A 23443-nucleotide genomic window follows, 5' to 3' on the forward strand; every position below is an offset into this window, starting at 1 on the left:
AGCTGGACAAATAAAAGAATTTTCGTTGCTGAGAGACTACGACGAGAAGGGGCTTTAGATGGAGGAGGAAACCGCTAACCCACAGGTTTTGAGGCTTCTGTTTCCCTGTAACCGACTAATGGTGTAAATATACCTAAACATCTATCCCCCACCCGGTGCCGAAGCTTTAGGTAACTGGTCTTTTGCAAAACAAGGATAAGCGATGCATAAAGTTCTTTGAGATCCTTGGCTGCCAACTGCTACAGGACTGCAGTCTTCTTTCCAGCTAAGATTCTGGGTAAGAAAGAGAAAGCCTAACCACCGTTTTAGCTCCCCCCACCCCCACCGTCTTTCTCAAGAAATAGGAAACATTTAGTCGAGTCTTAGACCCTCTAGCGAACTCTAGCTCCCAGCTATTTATCTCATTCCCGCCCCATTTCTGCGGGGACCTAGCGCAGGGGCTGTGGCTGGCCTTAGGGGAGGGGCTGGGTTCCACGGGGTTATTTGCATGTGACACACCCCCTTCCCCTTATTGGCGGAGCCGCGCAAACTCGGTTCCCTCCCACCCGGCTACCGAACTAACCCGCCGTCTCCCTGCAGTTCGGAGCCTCGGAGACAAACTTAACTTGCCCGGAGATTCGACGCGTCCTCGGCGCCTGTGATTGGCGGGCGCCGCGCCCAGCCGACTACAGCCGCTCATTGGCTGCGGGCTGGCGCCGGGGGGCGTGGCCGGGGCGGCCCGACTGGCGGGAGGGGGCGGTGCCGGGGCGCGGAGGTGGTGAAGGCGCTGAGGCGGCGGGGGCGGGGCCGCGCGGAGGCGCTGAGGCGCTGCGGCTGCGGCGGCGGCGGCGGCGGCGGCGGCGGCGGCTGCTGGTCCTGGCCGGGCGGGGGCGGGGGTCTGCGGGATGGGGGCGGGCTGGACGACGCGCCGCTGAGGAGCCGCCGCCGCCGTCTCCGCCGTCGCTCCGGCAGCCGCCGCGGGGGTCGCTGCGGGCAGCCGCCCGCTCTCCGGCCGTCGCCGCCCCGTCCCGTCCTCCTGCCCCGAGGAGGCTGAGGCTAGAGGCGCGGCCTGCGGGGCGTGTGAGGGGGACAGTCTGGGCCCCGCAGCGGCGCGGGCGGCCGCAGTGACAGCCCGGCCCCGGCCCGCCGCCCGCCCGCGGTGCCCGCGCGCCCGCAGCCGCGATGAACCGCGGCGGCAGCAGCCCGTCGGCCGCCGCCAGCTACCTGCTCTGTACCAACTGCCGGAAAGTGCTGCGGAAGGTACGGGCTCGGCTCGGGGCCGGCCCCGAGGGGCGCTTCCTGCCCGCGGCGGCCGAGGGACCCCGGGGCCTCTCCGCCGGACCCCCAGAAGGGGGCCTGAGCCGCGAACGGAGGCGCTAGCCTGCTGGGCTTTTGATTCCTGCCGGGGCAGCGCTTGGCCCCCGGGGCTGGGGGTTTGGGGGTGCTTGCTGTCCGTCCCTCCGTTCACCTAGCTACCTTGCCCCCCCTCATTCCCTCTCCTCGGGCGGAGGGGTGACGGACCTGTTCGGTCCTCCTCCCGGTGTTCTGGGTGCAAGTCGGTGTGAAATCAGAACTGGTCTGGTCCAGAGGAACCTGGTTCCCTCTCGGCTGCGGCTAACTCCTGCGGGTGTTGTTTTTGTTTATTTCGGTTTTGCTTCTGCACGCTCTACCCGAATACTCTTTTTTTTAAAAACCTTCTTGTTGATGGTCGTCTTGTGGCTCCGGGTCGATCCCGAAAGAAACTGGTAAAGCAGCTTGAACTTTATGCCCATGGGAAACGCTGTTCGACGTTACGGTTCCTCAAGCTGGGACTGGGGGAGGTGGAGACGAGGGTGGACGTGAGTTGTCCCTTTTTAGCGCTTACCCCCCATCCCCCGTTCCCCCCCAACCCCCGCACCCTGGTGTTGCTCCAGAAAAATCAGACGCGCAATCAGTTTATTGCTTCCCAGAGTGATTGATAGAAAGTTTACTCCAGTTTTGTTTAGCTCACTTGGCTTAATCGCTCCGTTAAGGGTTGGGGCGGGGGCGGGGGCGGGGGATGCAGTATGAAAAGATGTCGCTTTAGACCTAGAAAAGCTTTTAATCAGACTTTAACAGCCGCCATTGGGTTATATTATAATTAGCTTATTCTTCTCGAGACTATTTTTACATTTCATTAAGTGGAAACAGTAGTTGAGGTGCTTCTGTTTGTTCAGTACAAATGAATTAAAATTGCTGAGCTTTGCAAATGCTTCTGGACAGAAAGGCTAAGATGAATACGGCACCGTTTTTAGTCAATTTCTTTAACTACAGTTCAATTGAGATTGTTCTTTCTATATTAAAAAAAAAAAGAAAGAAACATGTAAGTAAGCAAGCTCAAATATTTGCGCTCTTTGTCCAAAAACTGTTTTTCTTCCTCTGTGGGTCAGGCCAAGTGCCAATCAAAGTTGTTTTTCAAGCCTCTTTTCCCTGCAGTAGAGCCGCTGCTTTTTTTCCCCCAGTTTTATTTGAGAGCATGAAGAAAGCAAAGGGATTGCATATTTAAAGTTAATCAAACAGTTAAATCTGCCTTAAATTGTGTTTATCGGGTATGTTTTTCTTGAAACAGATTTTTATTAAATGTGCATGTTGAGTATGTGCAGTTATTTTTTTCCATAAACTCCGGGATCAAATTACAGTTGATACTTGCTCAGCTCATTGTAGGGCAACTTGTGAGAAATGTAAAGGATCAGAAGTGCAGAGCAGCTTAGTTGAATGTTAACTCTTTCATTTCTGGGCCAGATGTCATCTGAACTTAGCTTTTTAAAAAATGATGATGATGATTTTCTAGCTTTAAAAGTGATGTTATGTCTTTAATATGAAAAAAAAAAGTGTTTTTTGAGACACATTTGATTAAACTCAAGCCTGGTTAAAAAAAAAAACAGCTTTTTCTTTTTTAACTGAATAAGGAGGGAGGAAGACCTGTATTAACTTGGAACTTTTTTTTTTTTTTAATGATTCTGGCAATTTGGTAGACTAATAAAATGTTTGGAGGTAGTATTAAGTTTCAAAATCTGTTGTTCTTTTGAGAGAACCAAGGCTATGATCCATGACATTTTGCTACCTTTCAAGACATCTTTTATCTCTTGTGAACATCCTTCAGTCGTGTCTGACTCTTTACAACTCTTTGTGAACTATACAGTCCATGGAATTCTCTAGGCCAGAATACTAGAGTGGGTAGCCTTTTCCCTTCTCCAGGGGATCGAACTGGGGTCTCTTGCATTGCAGAGGGATTCTTTAGCTTTTAAGAAATTTCTTTTTACCTAGAAGAAAAACATCCTCCTATTATTAAAGAATATATGGAAAATGAATATTCACCATTTTCATATCTTATAATTGCTGTGCCACATCTATGCCAATTTCCAGTTTTTGGTAACTCCAAGGTATTTAATATTGATTCATGTAGTAGCATGAAATAACTTTAGATGGGAATGGGATTGTTTGAGCCAGTTATGACAGGACTTGGCAACATTTGTAGCTTTTAAAGAGTGCCTTAAGTGCTTTTAAAAGATATCAAGTGTTTAGCATTTAAAATTCTTTATCATTTTAAAAATAGCACATAAAACTTTTCTAATAAAGAAATGGGCTTTTTTTTTTGATAGAAAGTATATAACTCTAAGCAGAATTCATCTGTAACTCTCAAAATGGGATTCTTTGGATTTATCTTGTGTTTTCCACTTAATATTAAGTGTTCAGTAATAACTATGTGAGTCACAGCATTTTGAATTTTAGTTCAGTGTAGTTCATGATGGAAGAATGAAACTCATGCATACCCAGTGTGAATTACTCTTTGCTGTATAATCCTCACTAGTGATGGGGAAAGGGTCACCTTTATTTATGTGGCATGAGGGCCTTTTTGTCTAAGTGGCTTAATTTGTTGCAGTGTATTGAATTTGAGGGGGAACTTACAAAAGCACCGGATTCTCCATCAAAGTAAATGATTTGGTTCAACCCAATATTTGAAAATTGAATTTTATGTTTTATGAGAATCCCATTTATTCTTAGAAGTACCTTTATAATTTTGATTCAGTATCTTACAAAAAAAGAGAAACTTCTTCAAGTATTGAATATACCTAATTTGGTAATCTTAGGTCAGTGGGAAGAATGGAGAGGTAAACCAGAGAGGGAAAGAAATGAGGAAACAAAACTCTCTTCAAATCTATAACTCCTACTTATTCTTACTTGCTCTGTTATCAATGAAATAATTCAATAAAGTTTTTAATAAAAAAGGAAATGCTTCTATTTACTTTGGAAAAGTTGATGAGTTCTGAAGTGTTATATGTTTCGCTTGAAGAAATTCCACTGACAACTAGATACATTTCAAAATGGAGTGCCAATCTACATTAAGAAAGGTAGAAAAAGAAAAGAAAGAAAAGTCACTCAGTCATGTCCAGCTCTTTGCAACCCCATGGACTGTAGCCTACCAGGGTCCTCTGTCCATGGGATTCTCCAGGCAAGAGTATTGGAGTGGGTTGCCATTTCCTTCTCCAGGGGATCGTCCCAACCCAGGGATTGAACCTGGGTCTCCCACTTTGCGGGCAGACACTTTACCATCTGAGCCACCAGGGAAGCCCTTAAGAAAGGTAGGTAACTGTCAACCCACACATCCTCCAGTAAATAAAAGGGGGCATATGACAATGTATTTTGAGTGTTGAGCAGTTAGTGCTACTGAGGTGAATAAAACTCTGCACATTGTGTTAGAGGGTTTAGCATTTTAAAATACTTAATATGTTTAGGTAGTTCCAGTGATTTTGTTGTTGTTGGATATTGTACTTTTTCCACTTTGCTTATATATCCATTTATTTTTGACAATTTTTTGATAGTTTTATGAGTGAGGAGACTGGGAAAATAAAATGAGAAATATTAGTTTAAACCATATGAACCTTATTTTTATAGTCAAAATTGTCAGTTAATGGCAGTTTTATATGGTTCAACCAAAAGAGTGGTATTGCTTTGACTGTGAAATAGTAATCATACTTTGTTTTTATTAATCAGGTTTCTTATATACATTTTTTGGATTGTCAAAGTAGGTTTTAGTTTTATCTCAAAATGAGCCTAGTGGAGAGCAAGCAAGTGAATTTATGACAGCAAGTCATTATGCAGTGGTTTTCAGACTGCTTTTTATGGAGCCCTATGATGCTTCAGTATTCAAAAATGTTTGAGTTGGATTAAATTTTAAGTACAAAATTACAACTACCCCCAAAATCATTCATTATAAGACTATTCTTGTGCAGGCCTTGAAAAATTTGTTCTGTTCACTTTGTACATGTATTTGAACACTTTTGCTAATAAGACATTGATGAGAAAGACTCTATTGATTATGAAGGCACAGGCCTTTAGAAAAACCTTCCTCTACATATCTGCTCATGATCAATTTTCATTTGTGAGAACACAAACTTATTATCAGTAGTTGTTACGTTTATAATTAAACACTTATAAAAGCCCTTTAGTATATTTATGTGTCTCACAGTTCAGGTTCAATATAAGATTTCATTTATAAAAGGGATGGTACTGCTTCCACAACCTCTCCACCACCAGATAAATTGTGTAGTCATTAAGTCGTGTCCTGCTCTTTGCAACCCTTTGTAGCCCGCCAGGCTCCTCTGTCTATGGGATTTCCCAGGCAAGAATACTGGAGTGTGCTGATTGCCATTTTCTTCGCCAGGGGATCTTCTCGACTCAGGAATTGAACCCAGGTCTTCTGCTTGGCAGGTGGACTCTTTACTACTGAACCACCAGGGAAGCCCCCACCAAATAAATAAATTGCTAAAATGTAACTGCAAATATAGTAACACTGAAAGTCACAAGGTATGCTCATCCTTAGGTCTCTGACAGGTCTGTGAGTATCAGGCAACTTAGTTAGCTTCTTGGAGTCTAGTTTTCTCTGGAAAATGTTGATCCTTTCTACTTGCCTTGCTGGTTGCTGCATAGCTGGAGAGAGGTAATGTGTGTTAAAGTACTTCGTAAACCATAAAGTCCAACTACAAATTTAAGAAGGACAAGCCTATGTGTTTTCCCTATTCCTAGAGTAGGACCTTTATATGTTGTGGGAATATATATCAATACATACTGAGTAATTTTGGTTAGTCTTCACTTTTCTGTCTTATCTAATTATTGCCTACAAATGAGAGGTAACAACATTATGCTTTTAATTAGGGTGAGCAACTAATTTTTATTTGCATATTTATATTTGTATTCTACCCCTCCCTTTCCTTAAATAATAATCTAATGTGTTTCTGGCATTTCAAATAAAAAAATTGCCTTTTGGACACTTCGGCAGATGAGGGAAATTGGTATTTGATTTGAAAAGACTTAAGAGTTAAGGAAGATTGTGCTTACTAGAATTTGGGGCAAATCTAGGGTAAAGCAAAGAAAGTTTAACTTTTAATTTAGAGAAGAGCTAGGGAAATAAAATGCTTTAACCTTTTTCTCCCCATGTCTTCATCCTCTTTTTCCCCTTTGAACGGGTTGGATTATAACTTATGTTTGTTTAGACCTTGGCTTCCCTAGTAGCTCAGTTGTTAAAGAATCCACCTGCAATGCAGGAGACCCTAGTTCAATTCCTAGGTCGGGAAGATCCCCTGGAGAAGGGATAAGCTACCCACTCCAGGATTCTTGCACTTCCTTTGTGGCTCAGCTGCTAAAGAATCTGCCTGCAATGCAGGAGACCTGGGTTCGATCTCTGGGCTAGAAAGATCCCCTGGAGAAGGGAAAGGCTACCCAGTATTCTGGCCTGGATAATTCTATGGACTATACAGTCCATGGGGTGGCAAAGAGTTGGTCACAACTGAGAGATTTTCACTTTTCACAATTTTTACAGTGCTTTCACATTATCAGTTGGTTTTCACAAACTGAGAAAATTTAAGAGGAATGGACTCTGTCATGCAACTAACATGAAGTCCACTTAATTTTTAATATACCTCTGTAATAAAACTACATTCGAATTGTCCCCTGCAGTATTGATGCTATCAGGGAATGTCCATCCCCGCTCTGCCAGCTTTAGCATCTGTGGAATGCTTATAGGTCCTAAAACTCTCCAGGTAATAATAGTTAGAAATTTGACTTTTAGTCACTCTTTGACGTGTGACTGCAGGTCAACCGGAGGGGAAGGAGAAAAGTTAGTTGGCTATTTTTATTATCTCTTTGACTGTTGTTTGGTTAATTCTTGAATGATATAAAGCAGCAAATCTCAGATACAATCTTCAGACCTTGGGAGTGTCCAAAACCATTTCAGAGGGTCTGGGAAGTCAAAACTATTTTTATGATCGTGTGTGTGTGTGCGTGCTCATGTGCATGCATGTGTATGCTCAGTTGATGGGTCATTTCTGACTCTGTGGCCCCATGGACTGTAGCCCATCAGACTCTTCTGTCCATGGGATATTCCAGGCAAGAATACTGGAGCAGGCTGCCATTTCCTACTCCAGCAGATCTTCCGAACCCAGGGATTGAACATGTCTGTTGCATCTTCTGCGTTGGCAGGTGGATTATTTACCACTAGAACCACCCGGGAGACCCTTTTATGATCATACAAGACTTTATAGCTTTCTTCACTGTGCAAAAGCAATGGATGTAAAACTGTACCGGCCCCTTAGAATAAGTAAAGGTAGTGGCACCAAACAGTAATCACTGTCAAATTTTGTTAAATCCTGATCCTTGAGTGAGGAGAAGTATACTTTGTGTTTCTACTGCACAGCAGTCTGGTTGTCTCTAGGGAAAGGATTTGTGTAGCTGTTTCAGTTGCAGGCTAAACTAGCCACTTTTAAAATAAACCCTATTTTTACTTAACACCTGTCAGGCTGAGTTTAGTTTTTCAAAATCATGCATGGGTAAAAGATCCATTCAAAGTACAAGATAGACAAATGAATTTTAATATAGGAAGTTAAGTTTACTGATTGGGGTTAGGAATCCGCATTGCAGCTAACCTTTCAGAAGTTCTGCTTGTCGAGTTTTGGTGTAGTATCAAAGCAGAACATTCACAATTATCTTTTGCATCATCCAACTACATATCTGTGTGAGACAAGATTTTCCTTACATACCTTCAATCAAAACCGATCACAACAGATTGAATCTAGAAGAGAGATGAAATCTAGCTGTCTTACGTTAAATAAACATTGAAGAGATTTGCAAAATTGTTTTTTAAGGTGTTTTTAAAAGTGTGGAAGTTCCAAGACGAAAGCATTTGAGAACTGCTGAGTTAGTTGCTGGCAGCAACATGTGATGCGTATGCATGTAATTCTCTGGAGTGACTATGGGAGAAATGAAAGGCTAATACCACTGGCAGAAAGCATAGATAAACCCAACCCCACCATCTCTGTTCTATATGGGACTCACTTCCAGATGCTGCCTAGCGCCTGTCAGTGACACACTAGAAGCTTCTCTAGTACCACAGTACAGATGGTCCTTGATTGAGGATGGTTCGATACAGTTTTTGTGGTGCAAAGGTGATTGGAAAAAACTGGGAAAGACTGAATGCAGATGGAGAAGGGAGTGGCAGAGGATGAGAAGGTTAGATAACATACTGACTCAATGGGCATGAATCTGAGCAAACTCCTTGAGATAGTGGAGGACAGAGGAGTCTGGAGTCACAAAGAGTTGGATAGGACTTAGCAACTGAACAGCGACAAAATGTGATAGACTTTCAGTAGAAACTGTATCTTTGAATTTTGAGCTTTGATCTTTTCTGGAGATAGCCATATGTGCTATGATGCACTGAGTGGAGTTCCAGGTCTGCCATGCGATCATAAATTAACGAACTCACTTACTGTGCAACCTTTTCAGACCCATACAGCCATTCTGTGTTTCACCTGCAGTACAGTGTCCGATAAATTACATGAGATATTTAATGTTGCTGCTAAGTCACTTCAGTCGTGTCCACCTCTATGCGACCCCATAGACAGCAGCCCCCCAGGCTCCTCCATCCCTGGGATTCTCCAGACAAGAACACTGGAGTGGGTTGCCATTTCCTTCTCCAGTGCATGAAAGTGAAAAGTGAAAGTGAAGTTGCTCAGTCTTGTCCGACCCTCAGTGACCCCATGGAGTGCAGCCTTCCAGGCTCCTCCGTTCATGGGATTTTCCAGGGAAGAGTACTGCAGTGGGGTGCCATTGAATACTTTATTATAAAACAGGCTTTGTGTTAGCTGATTTTGCCCAACTGTAGACTCAGATGATTGTTCTAAGCAGCTTGAAGGTAGGCTAGGTATATTAAATGCATTTTTGACTTACGATATTTTTCAACTTGTGATGAGTTTATTGGGGTGTATCCCAATAAGTGGAGTAAAAGCTTAGACTAGCTAGAGATGATCTTTCTCTAAGTTTTGTGAGCATCCTTTTACCTGGTAGAAATCAAAGATGGACAAAAACAAAGTTCTTTGGCTCTGAAGGAATGTTCTCCTTAGTACTTACTATGCAACGAGCAAAGAATGGTCAGATCCAAAGATTATGGCCATTGTGCTCTAATTGGTCGGTTTTTGGCTGGAGAGGAAATAAAGGCCCTAAGTAACAAGGTTAGCCTACTTTTCTTGAAAGCTGAGAAGTGTGGGAGAAGCAATACAGAAGAAGGGAAAAGAATCAGAAGAAAGATGTGTATCAGTGTAGACAACTGATAACTAGATTGCTTCAATAAAGAAAAAGAAAACCACTATGGTAAATAGGAGATAGGACAGCTCTAAATGTGAAAGTCCCTAAATATTGCAGCCCGCTAAGGTACAGCGCATTTTCTGTTTAGGTGGGTGTGGGTGTGTGGTTGGGGGGTTGGTTTACACTGTACACAAAGCTATGGCAGCTGTAATTCAGCGTGGTCTTGAAGACATGGGCATAAGGATCTACCTGATTAGATCTGGTAAGACCTGCAAATGATTACCAGTAGCTGACCTGTCCGTTTTAGACATCACTGTGGTGGGAGTATGGACAGAAGGAGGAGGTGGAATTCATAATACACAATACATACATTGCCAAACCAAGACAGTTAGTCCTGTGTTGCATGGCAGTTACCTTAAATCTATAAGTAGCTGCATTATAAACTATTTGAAAATATCTGTCCTGTCCCATCTAAGGGTTTCCCAGGTGGCACAGTGGTAAAAAATCTGCCTGCCAGTACAGGAGACGTGAGTTCAATCCCTGGGTTGGGAAGATGCCCAGGAGTAGGAAATGGCAACCCACTCCACTCTTCTTGCCTGGAGAATTCCGTGGACAGAGGAGCCTGGCGGGCTACAGTCCATAGGTTACAAAGAATGGAACACAGCTGAGCAACTGTGCACAAACACACACATACCATCTAAACCTGCAATTGACATGTAGAATTTCTATTTGTTGCTCAAAAGTTTTCTTCAAAACTCTTGTAACATCTCCAAAAAGGCTTTCCTAATCTTCAAACTCTTTTTTTTTCTTCTATGGTCTGGACTGCCACGCTACTTAAGTATACTGCATTTGTTGTATTTTGCATGTATATATATATTACATATATATACATCTTTCCTCTACTGGGTTGCCTCTTATTTGTGATCTAGTTATTGGAAGGCTTGTTTTTAGCAAATATTAGCAGTACATTTATATTGGATACAGTATAATCCAAGAAAATGACAATTATTTTTCTCATTTTCCAGGATATGTCTATTCTTTATAGCCATACTTTGCCCTCTTTATTAATAAGGTTTATCTGAACACTTTTAGAATTTTAATAACAAAAGTTGAAATTTTCTATTTGTTGCTCAAATTTTCTATTTGTTGCTCAAAAGTTTTCTTCAAAACTCTTGTGGCATCTCCACTTTGAGAAGGTGTGACCATGGTCATTGTTGTGACCATGAGAATGTTTCTGTTGAATATCATACCCCTTTTTGGAGGGAGGCAGAATGTTAATTCACTAAGAGGATCAGGACACAGCCCTTAGGGACTGGTCCTTCTCAGAAATGTGAAATGGTGATTGCTTTAATGGGGACACATCCTGCACCTCCTGGAGTCAGCTAGAGCTCTCTCAGAGAAGGCTATTTTAGAGGTATGATCTTAAAACCTCAAGCTTCACAGCAAGTCTCCTCTGGGGGTTTGTTTCACCAGATAATTCTGGCTAAGCCTTTTCCTCTCCTACCACCCTCCCCACCAGGAGTCTTTTACTTTGGGATATTCCAGAGTTGGCTGTGATCTCTTCAGCCAGCAGGTATTCCCTTGGCAACTGTGAACCAGAGACTTATTGTTGGCCTGGACTACCCTTTAGCTAGCCTTTGCTTTTTAGATCCTCCCAGAAGTCATTTGTTGGTCTGTGGACCAGAATATTGACTGCCACTTAAGGAGCACATGAATATTACAGGTTATTCAACAGTGGGTTGAAGCACCTCGAATTTTGCTGCCCAAAGTTAGTAAAGAATGACAGGCATTTTGCCTGTGTTTCACAAAAAATGTATCGAACATATCCTGTGTATAACAAGCATGGCCATAAAACTGGCCGACTAGGGCCATATCGTTTCTTGTAACAGGGATTTCTTAAAGTATAGCTTTGAGCTACTGGCACTAGAGGTATATGTTCTCATTTCTAGATTTATGTTTTATTTTCGCATCTTCCTATGTTGCAAAGATGGAACTTGGCACTTAAATGAAATCTGTTTCTTTATATGCAGAATTTAAAAGGTCAAATTTACCTCACTGGGAACTAAAACGGGATTTTGTGGAAGATTATGATAATTATCTAAGACTGTAACTCTTAGTTTTGAAGTGTATTTTATAATATCAACAACAATAATTAGCTTCTATTGAATATCACATATGTGCAATGGACGTGCTAAGTATTTAAGCCCTCCATGTGTATTACAATTAATTGTCACAACAAACCCATAAAGAATTATTATTCATACTTTATGGATGAAGAAACTGGAACTCAGAGAACCTTGGTTACTTGCTTAAGGTCATAGTACCAATAAGAGGCAGGCTCAGGATTTGAAACCAGTCTGACTCCAAAGCCTGGCTTTTATACACCTATAAACCCTGCATTCCCTTATCCTCCACGTGTTTTCCTTATCTACAAGACTCAGAAAATGTAAAAATTAACAAAACTTAATAGGACTTGGTTACTAAGAGATTACTAGGAGTGATTTCAAGTTTGGATATTTTCTACTATTTTAATTTTACATGAAAAGTGTAAATTTTTCTCTCTATAAGGTTAAATTGAGGACAAACAGTTTTGACCTATCTAGTTTGCTGTTTTGTCTATGTAAATCTGTTGTTAATCGTGTGACTATTCTTTTCCAATCCCAGGATATATTTTTCCTAATTTCCTAGCAAACTTTGACCCACTCCTTTTGCCAACCAGCCATTCATTAGTTCACTAATACTGATTCATTCAATACTGCTATGATGTCTGTGACAAAAGATGCTGTCTAGGAACATTTTGAGCTTAAGTATTGTATCTCTTAAAGAGGACCTCTAAGAAACAGTCTCACTTTTTGGTAAACTTTTTGCAGTAAAGAGTTAATTTACAGAGATAAGAAGTAGCATGAACGTTTATTCCTGCTATTCATTTCAGCTTTCTGTGTTAAGGAAGAAATGATGATTATAAAAAAGCAAAGAAACCCTGGGACTTTATTCTTCCCCTACCAGTATCCCTACAATACTGTGTCTCCAGAAGAATTTTTTAGTCTTACGAAGCGTTTATGTTAGGGAGAGGGGTATGTGGGAAGATGTGGTTTTGCTATTTCTTAGTTGAAACTCTCAGAATTTTCCATAGAAACACAGTAAGTTATCTAATTTAGTTCCAGAGGACTATTAATATAACTAGTGTATTCAATAGGCTTTTACTGTTTAGGCAAGAAACCTAACCACTAGAGGTAACATCGTTTCCAGGGAAAAACATACATTGTGAAATCTAAGTAACTGCTTCACAGGAGCTATCTTTCCTAATTTGTGTGCTTAACACCAGGAAGGTTAATGATTTAGTATGTTGACTCTGAGGACATTTTTGGCTATTGGTTGTTGTGTCTCATAAGAAAGCTGTGTTAATGCAGTTTCATCCAACATTCAAGTAAGAGTTGATGGGAGGGATAAAAATTGGGTGATGATCATCAGAGTGTTGAGATAACCAAGGGCCACCATCAAGCTTGCTCATCTTTGCTCACTTTGTACTCAGTCAGACTGGCCCAGAATGGTTCATTACAAGCTGGTGGCATATGCTGGCGTATGGTAAGGCATATCACTACCTGCTGCTGCTGCTAAGTCGCTTCAGTCGTGTCCAACTCTGTGTGGTCCCATAGACGGCAGCCCACCAGACTCCCCCGTCCCTGGGATTCTCTAGGCAAGAACACTGGAGTGGGTTGCCGTTTCCTTCTCCAGTGCATGAAAGTGAAAAGTGAAAGTGAAGTTGTCCGACCCTCAGCGACCCCGTGGAGTGCAGCCTTCCAGGCTCCTCCGTTCATGGGATTTTCCAGGCAAGAGTACTGGAGTGGGGTGCCATTGCCTTCTCCTATCACTACCTGCTGATGTCTTTAAAATAATATAAATTAAACAAATTATTTTAACTCCCAAGAAAGTTTCCTTTTTATTTGCAGTTAGGAATTTAATATGTATGTCCTAATTCTTTTGGTGTAAACAAATAAAACAAATTATGCCAGCAAATTTACTCCACTCAGAAAGAATTAAAACAAAAAATCATGTAAGCTATAGGTATCTTAGCAGTAAACTCCAAGTAGTGTTCAAATTCTTTTATCAAAGCTTTTTTGTTTAATATATTACTTGAAATCAATGAATTCTCAGCTGAAGGGTGGAATCCTATTTACAGGATTGTGTTATAGTTTTTTTAAAAAATATGACAATATATTAATAATCTTGTGAGATATTAGTTATTGTATATTGTATAGTTATTAAAATGACTACGAGGTCCTGGTTCTAATATTCTTTATGCAAAATACATTGACTATTGAGTACTCAAAGTTAACATGAACTTATAAACATTTTTTTGACTATGCAAGAGAACTATTTGTATTCAGTGCCCTTAAAATGAGGGAAAATATTTATTTTGGCAAATAAGAATGTAGAAACGGTTGTCCTTTTTTGGTAAAAATGTATGGATTGCCATTTTATACTTATTCTAGGTCTCACTGATATTACTCTTTAATGGCTTCCATATTCTTAAGCAGGCAAGATATATAAAAGCTGTGAACATTTAGAAACCATTCACATACTATGTGAATATCTTTCATGTATTTGTTCATTCAAAAGACACTAAGTGTCCTTGCCTGTTAGACACAGAAAAAGCACAAAGGGAGGACATGAGGGTTCTTGCCTAAGCAGTGGGATCATTTGCGTCATACCTCTGGATCTCACAAAGAGATCCTCAAGATTATGCCCCTTACTTGGCAGATAGTATAGATCAGGGTTTGGCAACTTTTTACAAAGAGGTGGGTAGTAAGCATTGGAGGCTTGCTGGTCTAGAGTAAGGCCTACATAGTTCTCTTTTTGACACCTACTCAGATCTGCCTTGGTACTGTGAAACCAGCCATAGACGTAACTGAGAATGAATGGATGTGACTTTATTCCAATACAGCTTTATTTAGGGGTCTTGAAATTTTAATTTTATATAATTTTGACATCATAAACATTCTTTTGATTTTTTTCCCAATTATTTACAAATAGAAACCCCATGCTTAGCACTCAAGCAGTAGCAGGGGAAAGGGGGCTTCTCTGATAGCTCAGTTGATAAAGAATCCCCCTGCAATGCAGGAGACTCCAGTTTGATTCCTGGGTCCGAAGATCCACTGGAGAAGGGATAGGCTACCCACTCCAGTATTCTTGGGCTTCCCTTTTGGCTCAGCTGATAAAGAATCCACCTGCAATGCAGGAGACCTGGGTTCAATCTCTGGGTTTGGAAGAACCCCTGGAGAAGGGAAAGGCTACCCACTCCAGTATTCTGGCCTGGAGAATTCCATGGACTGTGCAATCCATGGGGTCAGAAAGAGTCGGACATGACTGAGTGACTTTCACTTCACACATAGTAGCAAAACAGATGGCAGACCAGATTTAGGCAGCAGTTAGGAGTTTGCTGACCTGTTGGTATAGAATCAGTACACGGAATTTTTGCATCACCTCAGTTAGGTGACCTTTCTGAATTGTGCATTGCTTATTATTAAAATATCGATAGTAATAGGACCTATTAAAATATATTTTTATGTAATTCTATCTACTTTCACTGGTATACAAAATTAATCGGAAGCCAACTATGTAATAAGCACTACCATTTGTAAAAACATGTAACTGGGATGACCTGCCTATTTAGTACCTGGAAAGATAGCATGTAATTTGGATGGATCCACATCTGTAGATACTGAATATACTTGAAAGCATATTTGTCAGGTCAGTTGGCATCTGTCAACAGTGCTGTGTACCTCTTTTAAAGTTGTCATGCCTTGTTTGAATTCAGTGCAAGTGCCATTATATATTACAAAGGCTAACATCTTAATTGAAGGTACATTTCAAGATTTTTCCAAAATCTAATATGAGTTGTTCAGATTGATATGTATAATCATAATGTTGTGATCACTAACCTAGAGCCAGACGTCTTGGAATGTGAAGTCAAGTGGGCCTTAGAAAGCCTCACTACGAACAAAGCTAGTGGAGATGATGGAATTCCAGTGGAGCTGTTTTAAATTCTGAAAGATGATGCTGTGACAGTGCTGCACTCAATATGCCAGCTAATTTGGAAAACTCAGCAGTGGCCACAGGACTGGAAAAGGTCAGTTTTCATTCCAGTTCCAAAGAAGAGCAATGCAAAAGAATGCTCAAACTACCGAACAGTTGCACTCATCTCACATGCTAGTAAAGTAATGCTCAAAATTCTCCAAGCCAGGCTTCAGCAATACGTGATTCGTGAACTCCCTGATGTTCAAGCTGGTTTTAGAAAAGGCAGAGGAACCAGAGATCAAATTGCCAACATTTTCTAGATCATGGAAAACGCAAGAGAGTTCCAGAAAAACATCTATTTCTGCTTTATTGACTATGCCAAAGCCTTTAACTGTGTGGATCACAAGAAACTATGGAAAATTCTGAAAGAGATGGGAATACCAGACCACCTAACCTGCCTCTTGAGAAATCTGTATGCAGGTCAGGAAGCAACAGTTAGAATGGAACATGGAACAACAGACTGGTTCCAAATAGGAAAAGGAGTACGTCAAGGCTGTATATTGTCACCCTGCTTATTTAACTTATATGCAGAGTACATCATGAAAAATGCTGGGTTGGAAGAAACACAAGCTGGAATCAAGATTGCCGGGAGAAATATTAGTAACCTCAGATATACAGATGACACCACCCTTATGGCAGAAAGTGAAGAAGAACTAAAAAGCCTCGTGATGAAAGAGGAGAGTGAAAAAGTTGGCTTAAAGCTCAACATTCAGAAAACGAAGATCATGGCATCTGGTCCCATCACTTCATGGGAAATAGATGGGGAAACAGTAGAAACAGTGTCAGACTTTATTTTTGGAGGCTCCAAAATCACTGTAGATGGTGATTGCAGCCATGAAATTAAAAGACGCTTACTCCTTGGAAGAAAAGTTATGACCAACCTAGATAGCATATTCAAAAGCAGAGACATTACTTTGCCGACTAAGGTCCATCTAGTCAAGTTTATGGTTTTTCCTGTGGTCATGTATGGATGTGAGAGTTGGACTGTGAAGAAGGCTGAGTGCCGAAGAATTGATGCTTTTGAAGTGTGGTGTTGGAGAAGACTCTTGAGAGTCCCTTGGACTGCAAGGAGATCCAACCAGTCCATTCTGAAGGAGATCAGCCCTGGGATTTCTTTGGAACGAATGATGCTAAAGCTAAAGCTCCAGTACTTTGGCCACCTCATGCGAAGAGTTGACTCATTGGAAAAGACTCTGATGCTGGGAGGGGTTGGGGGCAGGAGGAGAAGGGGACGACCGAGGATGAGATGGCTGGATGGCATCACGGACTCGATGGACGTGAGTCTGAGTGAACTCCAGGAGATGGTGATGGACAGGGAGGCCTGGCGTGCTGCGATTCATGGGGTCGCAAAGAGACGGACACGACTGAGCGACTGAACTGAACTGAATGCATAACTAATTAAGAATCTCTTTTTGTGCTGGTCAGAAAACCCATGTTAGGATCTCAGAGCTCTGTTACTCTTACTGTCTTTGAGGTGTCACATGAAAAGCATATATGGTAATTCTATAGATGTTCCTTATGACTACAAACTGGCAGTACAACTAGCACTGTAATTTTTATAGTAAATAATTTTAAAGTGTTGAACTCATTGTTTTATTCCATTAAAGTCCTAATTCTTTACCTACCTCCACAAACATGCACATAGTGACACTTGAGAAATGTGTCATTTAAGTGAAATAAACGCATGGTCCATAGCTGACAAGGGTTGGTATCTGAATGCAGTGATACCTGAATGTTGGTGTTGGAGGCTGTGTGAAGGGAGGACAATTCCATCAAAACAGAATCCTTCTGTAGTGAGGGGAAGTGATGACTGTCAATAATTTAAGCATGGAAAATCATTAGCTATTCAGAATACTTATTATGGAGATGAACTTAAAAAATTTTCACACTGAGCATTTAATCAGTGAATATAATATGACACCATTTATCCAAGTCACACATTTCAGAAGCATCAATATATGATGTTTTCTGTGGTTGAGATCTACTGATACCCACAGCAATGACCCAGCCAGTGTCCTGGGCAAGATTCAAACCCTGGTCAGTCAATCAGAGCTTTCATTGAAATGATGATTGGTAGCTATGCATTTTAATAATGTGTCCTTCAAACTAGATCTGATAGAGAGTTCTCTTGACCAACCCTTGTTATGATTGCTTGGTTATGATTATATATGGGAGAATTAAATTATATAACCCATGTATTGATATGAAATGGTCATTCTTATTCTTTTTTATCTTATGAAGTAATCCTGAATCTTACACACTTGATTAAAAAAAAAAAATTTTCCGTAATGTCTAAACAGCCATTAATGGAAAATATTTTACTTTTAATTGATGTTAAACTTCTAATGGTAAGTACATGTGTTTTTCTGTTACTTCCTTTATTAATGGTCTGTATTAAAGATTCTGCAGGGAATGTATTTGCCACAATGGCAAATGGAAAGAACTGAAAATTAATGACTACCTGGATGATAGCTTCATTTAACTTCAGATATTTATAGAAGCCGTTTCTTACTGAGAAACTGAGGATCCTACCAGCAGTGTGCTAGTAGGGTGTTGCTTCTTTTTCGAGTGCCAGTAAAATTTGAATCTTATGTGGCAGTGTGCATTTAGTAACTTTAGCTTTTAACAAACCACTGTGTTACCTTTCCTGAAAGGTACTCTGATGTCATAAAAATGAAGTAATTTGTCCTCTAGAACTCCTGACTTGTTCATTACTGTTTTTGTTCAGTGACAGGTATGCTTTTCATGACCATAAAAAAAGGAGAGGAGTACATTGTTATTATAAAAAGGTCTTTTTTAAAATTCTCTCTTTATAGTCATTTTAATGCATTTTAGTGTTTATGGGTAATTAACTGACAGAGCTGTAGAGCACATGAAAACTAAAATATAAAGTGCTGTCCAAGGCATTATCAGAGATGGGTGAAGCGTGTGATACATTGAAGGATAACCAAAGTAACAACAAACCTAAACCTAGATTATCTCCTAAGTGCTGCTGCTGCTGCTAAGTCGCTGCAGTTGTGTCCAACTCTCTGTCCGACATAGACTGTGTCTGTGTCTGTCGTCAATGTCTGACCCCATGGACGGCAACCCACCAGGCTCCCCCATCCCTGGGATTCTCCAGGCAAGATCCCTGGAGTGGGTTGCCAACTATATAAACCCAGATGCATGCCAACAATAACAGTGTCACAGAGGAACAAGTCCATTTTCATATTAATTGTGCCTGCCTCAGTGTCTCTGTCTATATCCATAATGTCTTTCATTACATTAAAATGAGACACAAAGAAAAAATATGTATATATAATGTGCTGTCAGTTATGGATCAATCAGTCCAAGATGAAAGATTTCTAAAATGAAGATGGAAATCAGTGGAAAAGCTACACTGGACTCACAGAAACTCAATACACGTACATTTTTCTGGAACCTATGTAATTGGCATAATTGGCTTGCAGTTATTTCTAAGAAAAATTTACATTCAAGTACTAAGTTTCTCTGCATGATTTAATAGTAGATACTTGTTTTTCGAGGATTCACAGGGAACACAAGCTATTTATTGCTGGTCAGAGGTTTATTTTCCTGAATGTCACTGTAACCTCACAGCAGTTATCCAGTCACTAGATAGTAATTTTTAGGAATTAACATAGTCTTGATTGAATGAATAGCCTTTCCAAATTGCTGTGATTAACTGTCTTTCCCCAGGGACTGAAGATGTTCTATTTAAAATAGTTCATTTGGGGAAAGATTGAAGTATTTTATTAATAAGGAATAACAGTTCTTTAGTCTGAGAAGTTTGTTTAAGGTCTACAACAGTGGTTCTTAAAGGGTGATCTTGGAACCAGCAGTATCAGCATCACCTGGGACTTTTGTTAGAAATGCAGATTCTTGGACCCCATCCCAGACCTGCTGAATTAGAAATTCTGGAGGTGGGACCCATCACTCTGGATTTGAATAAGACCCTCGGGTGATCATGAAGCACTCTTGGACTGAAAATTGCTAGTCTAGGATTAATAACTAAATACTTCTGCAAATTAAAATTTATACATCCATTTTATGTTCAGTCTGTGTTATCAGTTATTTGAGAAATATCATAAAAGGAAGATATTGTTTCCACTTAAGTCAATACTAAATCTCTACTCTTTAGAGATCATAATGACAAGTACCAGCTCTAGAATCAGGAAGATTTCTTTTGCCTTTTTAAAAAATATAGATTTCATACTTTTAGGTACAGTATGCTCTCACCTTGAGAAAAAATATATCATTATATTGTTGCTAGATACTGAACTCTAAGAGAAAAAAGATGGATTTTTTAAACTTGTTTATGACTGAAATCAAGTGAAAATGTCTCTTGGAATCCGTCCTCTACATAAAAATAAGTGTTTTAGTGCTAACTTTGGTAGATTCTGATGGGTTTTACCATCTTAGGTTACTTTTATTTCAAGGAAGATTGATGTTTTATTTTCATGGAAAATAAAATTATTTTGAATGTCTTTTCTTAAATAGAAGGAGAAATGACTATATTTGTCTCCAAGACAGATTTAGAATAGGCACATTTTTAAAAATAATTTTGAGTCTCTTAGACAAGATTAAATATGTATATGAATTATGACTATTTTTTTTTTACTTGTAAACTGGTAGCTTACTCTTCAATTACAAATGGGATGTCTGGAAGCCTGAAAATTAAACTTAAGGAATTATACATGGGCCCTAGCTAGATGAAAAGAATAAAAAAGATTACCCTTTGAAAAGGAAAGATCATTTCAGTTAGTTACAGTTCTATCTAGGTAATGAATATAAAAAATCTTATTTTGCTATTTGGTTGCATCTAATTTTGAGGTAATGGAATTTTCCTCATACTTTCTCTGCTTTTAGTACTAAAATTTAACCTGTGTTGATTTTACTCAGGAAAAGTAATGGACCGTATTAAATTGTCCCCTCCCACCCCACTCCCAAATTTCTCTATGTTGCCTGCCCAAGAAGCGTTTTTACTGACTTAATTCTCAACCATGGAGAGTGATGCTTTTTTATTGACCACTTTTTTATCCTCCCTCTGTGAGGAAAGGACTAATATAGTACCTTAAATAGAATTGTCTCCATGGCAATGGCCAGTCAGCTTTTGACTCTGAGACTTATAAAAAAGGAAATTTTAAAAGGCATTTTCATGGTCTAAAATAGCAGTACAGCAAAAGTAAGGTATGAGAATATTTCCTGTCAGTTCTTGCATGACTGATTAAGCTAACATATCTTTTTTTCACATAGCACTTTTTGTCTGAATATTTCAAAATGCTATAGAACATTTCCTTCACTTAATGAGTGATAATCATTATCTTCAGATTAATAGAAAATTTGAGGAGCTCAGATCCAAGATTAGAATTGGGACCCTGAGAAAAAATACTTGCCTAGGACTGGCTGTAATTTTATTCTCATAAAGAATAAAAATAATGACTAAATTATGAGCCGTTCTTGATTATATTTAAACCAAATTATCTCTGGAACACTGGAAGCAATGACAAGATTAAAAACAAAAGTTTAACAAATTATGCGATTTTTTTTCCTAACCAGTTCCTACAATTTCGGATTTATGGATTACTTCTCTTGTTAAAGACACCCTTGGCAACTTGCCACCCTTTTTACCTCTTGTGTCCACACCCACTGAAGAGGAAAAGCCCTGTAGTTCTCACTGCTAGGCCACCTAGCCTTCAGGAAATGTTGGTCAGTGTGCTGTGTATTAGAGGCTAAGGAAAAAGACCAAATTATCCTTTGTAATCTTTTGTCCTTTACTATATTCATTTCCTCCTTGACTAAGCTTTATCTAACTGTGGGATTAATTTCCAGCTGAATCATCTCTTACAAGTTCAGTTCAGTCGCTCAGTCATGTCAGACTCTTTGCAACCCCATGGACTGCAGCACGCCAGGCTTCCTGATCCATCACCAACTCCCAGAATTTGCTCAAACTCATGTCCATCAAGTCGTTGGTGCCATCCAACCATCTCATCCTCTGTTGTCCCCTTCTCCTCCTGCCTTCAATCTTTGCAAGCATCAGAGTATCTTCCATTGAGTTGGTTCTTCGCATCAGGTGGCTAAGGTATTCGAACTTCAGCATCAGTCCTTCCAAAGAATATTCAGGACTGATTTTCTTTAGGATTGCCTGCTTTGATCTCCTTGCAGTCCAAGGGACTCTCAAGAGTCTCCTCCTACACCACAGTTAAAAAGTATCAATTCTTTGGCACTCACTCTTCTTTATGGTCCAACTCTCACATCCATGCATAACTGCTGGAAAAACCATACCTTTGACTGTATGGATCTTTGTCGGCAAAGTAATGTTTCCACTTTTTAACATGCTGTTTAGGTTGGTTATAGCTTTTCTTCCAAGGAGCAAGCATCTTTTAATTTCAGTCACCATCTGCAGTGATTTTGGAGCCGAAGAAAATAAAGTCTGTCACATTTCCATGGTTTCCCCATCTCTTTGTCATGAAGTGATGGGACTGGAAGCCATGACCTTTGTTTTTTGAATGTTGAGTTTTAAGCCAGCTTTTTCACTCTCCTCTTTGACTTTCATCAAGTAGCTCTTTATTTCCTCTTCACTTTCTGCCACAAGGGTGGTGTCATCTGCATATCTAAGCTTGTTGACATTTCTCCCAGCAATCTTGATTCTACCTTGTGCTTCATCCAGTCTGGCGTTTGACATGATGTCCTCTGCACATAAGTTAAACAAGCAGGGTAACAATATACAGCCTTGACATACTCCTTTCCCGATTTGGAATCAGTCTGTTGTTACATGTCCAGTTCTAACTGTTGCTACTTGACCTGCATACAGATTTCTCAGGAGGCAGGTCAGGTGGTCTGGTATTCCCATTTCAATGAAGCAGAAGTAGATATTTTTCTGGAACTCTCTTGCTTTTTCAGTGATCCAACATTTGTTGGGAATTGCTCTCTGATTGCTCTGCCTTTTCTAAATTCAGCTTGAATATCTGGAAGTTCACCATTCACTTACTGTTGAAGCCTGGCTTGGAGAATTTTGAGCATTGCTTTGCTAGCATGTGAGATGAGTGCAGTTGTGCGGTAGTTGGAACATTCTTCGGCTTTGCCTTTGGGATTGAAATGAAAACTGACCTTTTCCAGTCCTGTGGTCATGGGTGTGTTTAAATTTGCTGGCATATTGAGTGCAGCACTTTCACAGAATCATGATTTAGGATTTGAAATAGCTTAGCTGGAATTCCATTACCTCCACTAGCTTTGTTTGTAGTGATGCATCCTAAGGCCCACTTGATTTTGCACTCCTGGATGTCTGGCTTTAGATGAGTGATCACACCATTGTGGTTATCTGGTCATAAGATCTTTTTTTGCATACAGGTTTCTTTTTTGTAAAATATCATCAGTAAATACTTAATACTCTGATGTTATTATTAAGAAAGGAGTTGATTAAAATCTGTGGCATAAGTACCATGAAATACTGGACAACTCTTAGGATGGGTTGACATGAACTGATGTCCATAGTAGGTTACTGGGTAGAAAAGACCTTTTTAAATGATACTGGTTTTTTTTTTTTAATTTTTTAAAAATGTAAAAGATAATACAGAAGGATTGACTCCAAAATGAATAGTATTCATTCATAGTATTTCTGGGTAGTGAGGTTACTGAAGCTTATTTTACCATATCTTTCTCTTCATTACCTTTTGTTCCCTTTAACAATACGTATTTCATAAAAATATTAAGAGCTTGTAGCATAATAGAAATAATAGACTAGAACAAATTAAGGGAAGGATAGTGCAGAGAGCAAGTCCAAGAGAGATGGAAA

The 23443-nt window shown here is 40.1% G+C and overlaps 1 protein-coding gene across 1 annotated transcript in view; it reads left to right on the forward strand.

Annotated features, from left to right (window-relative positions):
• Positions 1 to 753: 753 nt before the first annotated feature.
• SESN3 (sestrin 3) overlaps positions 754 to 23443 on the forward strand; it is a 73910-nt gene continuing 51220 nt past the window's right edge. Inside the window, exon 1 of the mRNA XM_069554929.1 lies at positions 754 to 1239. Within this exon, the coding sequence (XP_069411030.1) occupies positions 1162 to 1239 (78 nt within the window). The 5' untranslated portion in view covers positions 754 to 1161. The remainder of the gene's footprint in view (positions 1240 to 23443) is intronic.

Source organism: Ovis canadensis, chromosome 15 (assembly GCF_042477335.2).
Source record: "Ovis canadensis isolate MfBH-ARS-UI-01 breed Bighorn chromosome 15, ARS-UI_OviCan_v2, whole genome shotgun sequence".
Lineage (NCBI taxonomy): Eukaryota > Metazoa > Chordata > Mammalia > Artiodactyla > Bovidae > Ovis > Ovis canadensis.